The 10,823-nt window shown below is 37.0% G+C and overlaps 1 protein-coding gene across 1 annotated transcript; it reads left to right on the top strand.

Annotated features, from left to right (window-relative positions):
• The first annotated feature begins 2,016 nt into the window (after positions 1 to 2,016).
• Positions 2,017 to 7,324, top strand: vgll2b (vestigial-like family member 2b). The gene is made up of 4 exons (XM_053510230.1): positions 2,017 to 2,285; positions 2,558 to 2,861; positions 4,711 to 5,127; positions 6,595 to 7,324. The coding sequence occupies exons 1-4, from the start codon at positions 2,199 to 2,201 to the stop codon at positions 6,636 to 6,638; spliced, it is 852 nt and encodes a 283-aa protein (XP_053366205.1). The 5' UTR covers positions 2,017 to 2,198; the 3' UTR covers positions 6,639 to 7,324.
• Positions 7,325 to 10,823: the final 3,499 nt, after the last annotated feature.

Genomic DNA, 10,823 nt, shown 5'->3' with positions numbered 1-10,823 from the left:
ACTGCCAAAAAAAAAAAAACACTTCAAAGACATTCCACCGTAACTAACAACAAGACCTAAAATTCTGCACTTTTCTCTTAATGGTCTATAAAGCTTGTCAGACAACTTGTCACAAAGATCTGTACATCTTAACCAAAGAAAAAAGATCCGTATTCAGCTTATCATTTTCTTTTTACTTCAGCTTAAACATTACCTAAGAATAAGCATAAATGCTTTTAAATATGACACAGACATAAAAACAGAATGTGTTAGATTTATAAAATTGCAGAAAAATTGGATGTTCTGGAAAAGACAGTTTTGTGCAAATTAATTTAGTTTAGGAAAATGACATGATGTCATCCTTCAGACTGCTGTCGTTTGTGAACTGTACTTTGATTAAAAAGTCTCTGCCTTGTAGAATCTGTTATGGTCTTCTTTTCAATTTGGTCAGTCCTATTTTTCAAATATTACAATGCTCTCTATCCACACATACATTAGGCATACATTTATTATGATTATAATTTGCACAAGATTTGTATAATATAAGCATTTAGTATTTTTTTTGTAGAATTTATTATGATTTCTTTTCTTTAGGTATTTATGTAAAATGATCCTGGTGTCATACTGGTTCTCGAACAAGAGTGCAAACCGATGCCTGTCTTTCTGCTCGTGAAAGTGCACACAGTGAGTTTGGAAACAGAATTTTTTTTTTGCTTTGCTCTTGGTATGTTCAGGGTTGGTGACATGCACTTCACACCCACGTGATTTTCTGAGAATGACGCAACTCAAAACCTTGGAGTTATAAAGTTTTTCCTTTTTTTCTTTTCCAAAAAAAGAGGTAATGCTATAAATACTGTATGTTATTTACACACCACTAAATATACAAAATATAAAAATGCATATAAAGATAAAATGCTGAATTAACTTACCGAGGTTCAAACATTTAATATCACCAAATTATCAGCCACAGAGTACTTCTATTACTTGTGTACTGAAAATGTACATTGCTTATTGCTTATACATTTGATTTTATATAATATAATATAATATAATATAATATAATATAATATAATATAATATAATATAATATAATATAATAGAATATAATAGAATAGAATATAAATTTTCATTGTAATTTAATTATAACCCTGCTGTTGTCTTAAAGCATCTTTAGAGTTTCTTCTTTTGTGATTCCTAAACTATAAATTAGTTAGGAATCACAAAAACATGATGTTGGTTCGTTAACTTTTGTATATGCATGTTTTTAGATGTACAGTCATAATCCAAGAAAAGGTTTAACTTTTTGAAGTTTACTATTGTATACAGAATAGAAATAGAAAACCAGTGTCCAGTCATTAGCCGAACAGTTTGCAAAGTTGCAAAGTTCCTTGTGGGCAAAATGCAAACCATTTGACAGTAGGCTGGACACTGTAGAGCTAATTATGGCAATGTAGCACAAGGAAAAATGTTAATCTCTATCTGCAGAAAAAAGATACACACCAAAAATTGCAGGCCTTCCACGTGGCAGGTGCAGAACCTATAAGAGTGACCCACCATGCCCCCATTAAATGTGGAGTTAAGTGAGTTAATTGAACTTTATATATTTGGGACGATTTTGCACCAGGATTTATAGGGGTTAAGTTTTATTATTATTATTATTATTATTATTATACTTTTTTGGAGAGGTGGCAATGACCTATTCAACACTCCAGCTGCCACAGTCCACTTCTGGACAGAATTAATGCTGGTATCTGGTTGGTTGGTTTCCAGATGTGTGTGTTTTTGTCTTTAGAAGAATGTTTTTAATAAAAAGAAAATGTTTGTGTACCAGACGCACGTACAGTACATGAACATTTTTTTTTTTTTGGAATCCCCTCCTCTTATTCCAGCACACCCCTATGTGTTTGTGATTGGCCAAAAGCACATGACAGACGTCTCTCAAGAAGGAAGACCGGTTCCGACTGTGTGTGTGTGAGTGGAGTGTGTCTCCACGCCGCAGTGTATCACCTGGAAGTCGTTGCCAAAAAAAAAAAAAGAAAAAAAAAGCGCGGCGCACAGAGAACTAAAACGGACGCTGCTGCACGGCTGTGCGGGTTCACCCGGCGTCCTGGTTTCCTCTTTTCCCCCCCGGAGATACGAGGCGAGGAGCCGAGAGCAGCGCGCGCGTTCGCTTCGGACGCGGGAGCGGCGCGCGGGAGCGGCGCGCGGCGGTGTTTATCATGAGCTGCCCAGATGTGATGCGGCCGGTTTATGGACATTACGCACCTCACGCACCGGGAGCCTCCGCGTTCGTCGACAGCTTTCCCGTGAGTTTATCCCTACTTTATTGACTTTATTACTGTTTAGTGCTTTTTTATTAATTGATCCAAAATATCCATGTTTTTGCACTTTTACGGACCTAATGTATTTTTTTCTTTTTTTCATCTGGATCATGCATGCTCTGATTTGTTCAAAGTGCTTTATCCGTAGTTAAATAACTGCAGAGCACTTCTCACCAGTCAGTCATGCATGCATGCACATTGATGGGCTGGCTATTACGACACTGTTTGGCACTCTCCACCATTCAACTCTCTTCCAGACTCCCACTTGTGTCAGCAGCAGTCCATCGTCTCGGCACAGGAACCTAATGGACGCCTCTGGATCAGAGGAGGTCCCAGTTTTAGGAGGGAACCCGGTGCCAGGAAGCCTGTCCTCATCTGCGTACTCCTCGGGCGGACAGAAAGACAAGCAGGTGGGGGAAGCCGAGTACCTGAGTTCCCGATGCGTCCTTTTCACCTACTACCAAGGGGACATCGGCAGCGTGGTGGACGAACACTTCTCCAGAGCGCTCAGCTCCTGCACGCCCATGGAAGGCAAGAGGAGAGCGAGCCAGGCCGTCACAGGTGAGAACCAAAAAAATGTTTCATGTGTCTTGAAGCATGAAATGGACTGTAAGTAATTGGAGCATTGGGCATGTCAGTGAGTCAGTTTGTAGATGAACATCTGTAGGATGTTAAAATGTAGCATGTTTTTTTTAGATGCATTGGTTCACGAGTGTACGTTTGCAAAATGAAATGTAAAAAAGATGAGTTATATACGATTTTGCCAGTGTTACACTTTCTATTTAATCTATAATTTAAGTTTGTTCTCATTCCAGTAATGATAATTGCAAGCTGTCCTGGCAACTGCGAAGGTCTCTAAAATATATTAATGTCTATAACCATTCCCGTGCTCGTGGGTGGAGGACAATCGCTCCCTTATAGCCTGGGTATTGGCCTCAATGACAATACCACTGCCCTCTCTGATTATGTCGCTCTTGTTGCCGTCTACATTCAACTCTTTTAATGTGACTTCCTGCCTCCCAACAGATACTATGTTTAAATATGGTGGTAAGCTCCGAGGCTCGAAGCTGTATCGGCTTCAAACAGCTCAGGCGGCCTAGCTATCCCCATACCAAGATTTATGGCTGACGCCCTCTACTCTGATTCACACTACATCACCGGTGTCTTTTTTCGGAAGAATTCTAAATATAAATGTAATGGCCAAAAACATAAAATGCCCCCTGACATTCTACAAGGGCTGACAGGAGGCTAGTGAAAACAACTGGTGGGGTGAGAAGGCGGTAGGCACGAACAGGGGAGGGTGGCAGAAGAAGAGGAGAGGTGCTATGTGGTAATAGAGGGGGGGGGGGGGTAGGAGGGTTTTGTTGGGGTGTACTCTCTCAGCTTGAGAGTGAAAGATGTCATCACAGGAGGTGATTTAAAGTGCCAGAGTCCTTGCGCTGTGTTGCAAGCAGCATGCAACTGCTACCTTATATAGTTTAGGCTTAGGCTCCATGGAAAGAAAGGACAAGCCCCTCTCTTTGTCCCTGTGTCCTGTTCGATCTCTGTTCTGTTTCTTATTTACCAAGCCATTCATATTCCGTCTGTCAGTGTCGTGTTCCCTCTTCAACTGGCTTCAATGTCTCTGTCTGTCATGAGGCACTGTTTATTTATGTGATCTATTATAAGGACATTGGAGGTACATGCAACACCATATGATCCAACCCAAAAGAAATGAAGAGCAATCATGTGACACAGATGACTTCACCTCAGAAGCAGGGGTCCTAATGTGGACACACTTTGCTACTGATAGTCAGCTGCCTTCTGACACCGCCCGTTGTTATTTCCCCTAACAAAATCCTATATTAGCATGCCATGCCATACAAAGTGGCTGTATAAAATGAGGAAGGACATTTTAGACTGATTTAAATCAGGAAAATTGGAGGCCATGTTACAATTTAAATGCTATATGTCATATGTTAGGTTGCTATAAGCCACCACAATAATGCACGTGCATTTCTTTATTTTTACAGAAACTAGAACATGGGTTTTATGCCCAAGCAAATGATCAATATGCTACCATTATGCAAGAGTCATCCCAATAAAAGCCGGAAACATGCAACATTGGTATTAAAATTAGTATTAAATTGAATTTCTAAAATAATTGGAACACCTGTGAAATGTTCCATTTTCATTAAACAACTTGTGTAAAAATTATATTATTAAAAAAAAACATTTATTTGCATTGCACCAGGATGAAACGTCAGTTAAATAAAATACAATGTAATTGGTCATTTTAATCCTCCTATTTCTAAGCACCTGCATTAAAACGAAGCCGCATATGATTTTAATTTAATCCATCTATCCATCTCTTGATTTCCTCTTTTAAATCTAACCTTCTTTCTCACTCTCTCCCTCTGTCTGTCTCTAGAACCAACATCTCCAAACAGTCGGAGAAATTTCCCTCCATCCTTTTGGGACAGTAATTACCCATCACCTCCCAGTCGACCCCATTGTGACCCATCAGGGACTCCAGCGTACTCCGTGGACCCCTACACCCAAGCCCTACATGCAGGTTTACCTCATGCCCATCCTCACGCACACCCCCCTGACTCCTGGGGCTACACACAAAGTCAGGTGTACGGACCCCCGCGGTCCCTCCATGAACTCTACTCTGCGCCAGGGCTGGAGGCGCACTATAGTCCCCTGCTCATGCCTGCTGTCAGGCCACCTCATCTACCCCACACCCTGCCTGGCCATTATGATGTCGCAAAACTTGAACCTACACCCACATGGCCTGGCCTGCTACCACCAGGAGACATGGCACTTGCCCTAAATATGGACCCAGGTAAGAGCACTTCCCTGCGAGCTTCTGAAGCCCACACTGGTAAAACCTGAATGTTTCATTAGAATTAGTTCTCTGAAAGTTCCTACACCTCAGCTATATCACACATGTTGTACAGAGCTGTACAAGAAATGTGCATGGGACTGGTTTGTAAATTTTTATTCATATTACTTCAAGTAATTATTTGATCTGACTGTGATAATTACAATTATCAAAATTATTAAATAAACACAGTTACCTAATTTAAACCACTTTAATGCACTTTTTTGTTGCCTTCCCTGGGGTGTTCAAGTCAAACCAGGACTTATGATTGTGCAGGATAACAGAACACACTAATTTATTTCTTTATATAGTCCTCTGCTACAGTAATTCAGTTTTTTAAGGCATCATAGTTGCTGATTGTTCAGAGGAACGACTACAGTGTGCTCCGTGCCACCTCGTCAATAAAGGACATATCGGCTTCTTTAAAATGTTTGCACCTTTCAAATATTTTACTGCGGATAAGAGTCTCATCACCGTACTGTGCCTAAAGTCTTTTATAAATGTCCTTCGCTTTTACACCTTCATTCACAAGACATTTTACATTGAGTCCCGGTTTGACTTGAACGCCACCTTGAACATCCCTAGTTTCAATTAGATACGCATTTAAATCTATCTGGTTAAAAAATGAATAGTGCATCTCCTGTAATTTCTGTCCATTTATAAAACTTTTGTTCATTAGGAATAATGTACTCGTTTTTAATTTTATATTTGTTAGTGAAAAATATTACTAAGAAAAGATTCTCCTACAATATGTATACCTATTAATTATAAAATAATTTTTTAATAACATTTCCAAATACAGATCGACCAGTGCATTAAAGTGAAATTCATGATTTTTGTGCGGGAAATGATTGTCAAAATTAAATTCTAATTAAATGTATGAATGGCCTCAACATTATGCTTAAGTGATAAATGGACAAAAGTATTATGAATCATTCATTAATAAATTGGAATTTGTTAGTGTTGGCAAATTGTCAAGGTATAATGGAAAGAGAATTCTTTGAGATTATGGGAACTTATTCAGCACTGTTTTGGTAACAGTTTCCCATCATTCTGCATCACATCACCCCCTAGTTAATAATTCCTTTAAAACATGCGCCCAAATGTTTTGTTACTTACATGACTAATTCAGTCATATATTTTTTTTTTTACAACAAAAATGACTTGACCAGATGTCCAGTGTGTGAGTGAGTTTTTGAGTAATACTTGACTGTTCGGTGTTTTGCTCTGCTGTTACAAAATCTAACAGAGATGTCGTTCCATTTGCTTTTAACCACCATTATATTCAGAGAGTATTTAATAGAGAACAGGTACAAACCAGTCCAAGCGAGTGTTTGTGCTCAGTGTCATCAAGCATCCATGGAGACCTGTGTCTTCTTGTATCCTCATTGTCTTGTCTTTTGTGCCCATGTCTGCTTTGCACTCCAGGGCTACAGCCTCATAAGAAAGGGAAGGAGCTCTACTGGTTTTAACGACCATCTTGATCATCGACTCGTCCAATTAAAGCTCTGGAGAGCTGCAGACCGAGCCATTGTAACCGAGCTCCTCTCTATCAGACCCCTTCGGCCTTGCCAGGTTTATCTGTGCACCATGGAGATAAAAAGAGGATGGAGAAAGAACAGCAGAAAATGAGAGAGGTCCAGCTCCGTGCATCTGTCCTTCCCTCTAATCCTTCCTTTTTTTTTCTTTTTTTTTATGTCTCCTGTGTTTTTGTTTGTTTTGTCTAACAAAAAGCCCATCCTACTGCCAGGACAGTCGCTTGACTTGAGAGACTTGAATAAAAATAGAGAACGAGGATGTATGAAAAGAATCGAGGAAAGACTGACAAAGAAGACATGAAGTAACAAACAAGCATGAAATAATTAAAGATGATAGCAGGTTAATTATGATATGTAGTACAGGTCCGTGATGGGATTTTCATATTCATCACACTTTTGATTATACAGAGATAAAAATACTGTATGTCGCCAAGGGATGTTTATGGTTGTTTGTTTTTCTTATTAATTAAGTGTACTATTTTGTTTTAAATATTACACTGTATTGACTGAATTTGACATCATTTGAAGGCCAGTGATTCGTTGATGTGTATGAATTTATAAAGTAGTTTCAGTTGGAAAATTATGTATATAAAAGTAATTTAATTATGTATGTAAGTATGTGGCATTTTTCATATATATTTACTATGAAAAAAACTTTCTGTAAATTCACATATTTTATTTAATTTGCTTTCCTGTGAAATTAACTTCTTGACTTTTATTTCCTATTAAAATATTCTCTTATGGAATACAATTAGGTCTACCATAAGAAATATTTTTGTTCTGATTTTTTTTCTGAGATTAAATCAGAATAATAATAAAAAAAAATGAATTTGGAATTCTGAGAAAAACTTAATTTTTTTAAATTAAAAGTTGAAGAAATAAGTCACAAGGAGTTTGTTTATTGTCTGAATTCTCAGAAAAAAAGTCATAACTTGTTTTTTATGTTAGCTTTAATCCTTTTCAATTCTTTCTAGATTGTGAAATTAAGTTGACTTTTTATACAAAATAATAAAGACAACGAGAAAAAATATAAGCATACACTTATTAACAGTTCATACTCGAATATCTCATTTAAAATTCACAACACAAGAATATTTGTACATTTGTAAAGTCATTTTTTGTTAGTTTTAATAATGATAAATTATTCCTAAATGCTGCAGTTGTCTTTATCAGCAGGAAAGAATGCATAATCCTAGATGATCAATAAGAAGAAGACGGCATGAAAAAACTGAAAATATGTGAATTAATAAAAGTTTTTTAGGGCCACTCTGTTTAAAAAATGATGTCTGTCTTTTGAATTTAGCTGAAGTTTGACGATTAATATTTGTGTTTGCTTCTATTTATTTATATTGACATGAATAAAGTCTTTTTCAGTCTGCTGTAAAACAATAAATTATAATTTTCTCAGATAAAGTGGGAGTGACCTAACAAGTACTTTAACATGCTGTAAATCAAACATGAATGAATGCGTTTGGTTGCCAAATTTTAAAGTGTGTAAATGCCGGTGAAGCATTGGCATGTAGTGAGAATCTGTCACTGCTGTTGAGCAAGATGTTATGCATGTGTATGTGTTTTATTGGCATCGACAGGAACATGCCATTGGCTTGAGCTGTATGATAAAGGTTCAGAAAGCTGTGCATTTTATGCGCTTGTTTAATGTAGTGAAGTACCATAAGCAAAATATACGATATACAGTGTTTTTATTTATTTGAGAGGCTTTCGAGTTGAACTGGGACTTTTGATTGTGCAGAATAACAGAACTAAGAAATAGTAAAATCTCCCTTTATTTCTCATATAATCTCCTGCTACACTAATGCACTTATCTCAGTGTTTCACCGGTGCTTGGACACCATCAAGGTAGAAAGTTTTCTCAGTATGCTGGAGCCATGATTGGACTGCCTTCTTCACGTCTGAAACGCCGGCCTCCCAGGAACTCCTTCAATGGCACAAACATGTGGAAAAGGCTTAGTTGAGGTAGTGCAAATAAATTGTCCATGAGATGGTAAATGCAGTAAACATTTTGCAGCAATAGATATTGTGCGAAAAATTATTGTGCAGGTTGGTGTGCGACATTGCAAGATGTTGTTTATCCAAGTGTGTGTGTTTTTGTACAAGTGGTGTTCTTGAATGATCAACGTTGTGTAAATTTCAATCACCAGAAATTTCAGTATAAATACAGTATAAAATTATAAATGTATAGAGTACATTAATATAAGTCTAGTTCCTTTCGAGGTTTATTGTAGTTATAAGCTTTAGGTTTATTGACTAAACAATGACTAAAACAGTTTCATTGTTGAAAGTAAGTTGCCAGTTTTACCATTTTGTTCAGATGTTGAGAAATTAATAAATCAATCATTAAAATGATACCCCTCCACACACATTAAAAGCTCCATAATTTTGTTTTGGCAGAATTAAAGGAAATACTTTGTGGGAAAACACTGCCCTCTGGTGGTAATAACTTGTATCGCTTCCTCCCTGCAGATACAGCAGCAAGCATCCAACTTCAACAGTAATAGAGTTTTTTTTTTAAACTTTATGGATTAGTAATTTTACTCCACAGCATGTACAGAAAATGCTATTAGATGGTGTGAGCTAGTCTCTCTTGTTCAGGTGTGATTTTAGCCATTTTAAACAAGGTGTACAACATTGACCAAAAGTACATTTTAAAGCTAAGCCAGTGTTCCTGCAGTGACCTGTTGGTGTCTCTCATGTTCTAAGCAAGAATCAAAACAGTGACTGAAAAACAGAGAATGACTGAAGGAATAAATGAATGAATGAATGAATAAATGAATAAAAAAATATGCCTTCAAAAGCAAATCACTTCCCCTACACTATTAGTTAAAGTTAGTAACACTTTTTTTTTACAGTTTCAGTTTTAGTATTAGTACCCATAATATAGTACCTTTTAGTTTTAGCACATTTATCAGCATGTTTTTAATGTCCTTACCATTTTTCACAATTTTTAAGAGAGCTTAATGAAGAAACACATAGATTTTATTTTATTTTGTTCAAAAATAATTCCATTTAATTTTACCCATAATGACAGACCCTGACCCTGACCAAGGTGTAGAGTGAGTAAATAAATGGGTAAATAAATCCCATATTATGCTACAGTCACAACACCAAATATGCAGTAGAATTTATTATTATTATTATTATTATTATTATTATTATTATTATTATTATTTTATTTATTTATTATTTTTTTATGTGATTGGTTGCTTCTCTTCCGCTCTCCCCCCCACCCCTCCTCTCTCTCTTTACCTCTCCCTGTCTCTCTGGCGAGCTATACATGTCGCTCCTGAGCGAGCTGCCCTCTGGACCTGTCTGACTCGTCCTGGTCTCCACTTCTGGTTGGAGATCTCGTCGCATGGAGACCAGTGTGGTCTGCCTGGGGTGCATGTGGTGACTGGGGACGGTCCCACTTTTCCACAAAGACAGTCCTGGTCTCGGCTGATGTCGACAGCTGTTCTCTGAGGACTTGTGACTGCAGTCAGGACTGGAGTTTCCTACAAATCTACCTGAGCCTCCAATAACGAACTGGACTCCATATTAACTTCATCCATATTAACATACCTCCTGTTCTACTGAACTTTCAGCCTTCTAACACACAGTATGACTGCAGATCAGTAAAGCTGCTTTGCAACAATGACAGTTGTTAAAAGTGCTACACAAATAAAATTTAACTGAATAAAATTTTATTATTGTTATTATTATTATTATTATTATTATTATTATTATTATCATTATTACAACAATTTATTACTAAAGAAACTAAAATCTTTAATATTTCTTTATTCTATGAAAAAAATAAGTCCTTAAAATAGTCAAACCTTTTTTTTTGTTTGTTTGTATTTTTTGTTTTTGCTCAAACATTGTAAGAGTTTTGTGACAGCTTTACAACAATAATCCTGATACGCATGTTGCAACATGCCAAAAACCATGTGTTGGTTATAATCATAAACACATATTGTAATCCTGATTTACTGCTGACTATTTCCCCATAGCTTATTTCCCATAAAATCCTTGCATACACATGACTGTTGACTCAGCGTTTCTCACACTTTACCAGACTCATGTGCAACAACAACAGGATTACAACAAGAGAGATAATCTGCC

The sequence above is a fragment of the Clarias gariepinus genome, chromosome 13, assembly GCF_024256425.1.
Source record: "Clarias gariepinus isolate MV-2021 ecotype Netherlands chromosome 13, CGAR_prim_01v2, whole genome shotgun sequence".
NCBI classification, from domain to species: domain Eukaryota; kingdom Metazoa; phylum Chordata; class Actinopteri; order Siluriformes; family Clariidae; genus Clarias; species Clarias gariepinus.
The sequence above is the reverse complement of the archived record's forward strand: the minus strand, read 5'-3'. Positions and strand labels throughout refer to the sequence as shown.

What these genes read in the sequence shown, in the direction of transcription:
- vgll2b (XM_053510230.1), top strand. Translation starts at nt 2,199, where the DNA reads ATGAGCTGCCCAGATGTGATGCGGCCGGTTTATGGACATTACGCACCT. An exon ending in CGTTCGTCGACAGCTTTCCC is followed by an intron (nt 2,286 to 2,557) that starts GTGAGTTTATCC and finishes ACTCTCTTCCAG; the next exon opens with ACTCCCACTTGTGTCAGCAG. An exon ending in TGCCCTAAATATGGACCCAG is followed by an intron (nt 5,128 to 6,594) that starts GTAAGAGCACTT and finishes TTTGCACTCCAG; the next exon opens with GGCTACAGCCTCATAAGAAA.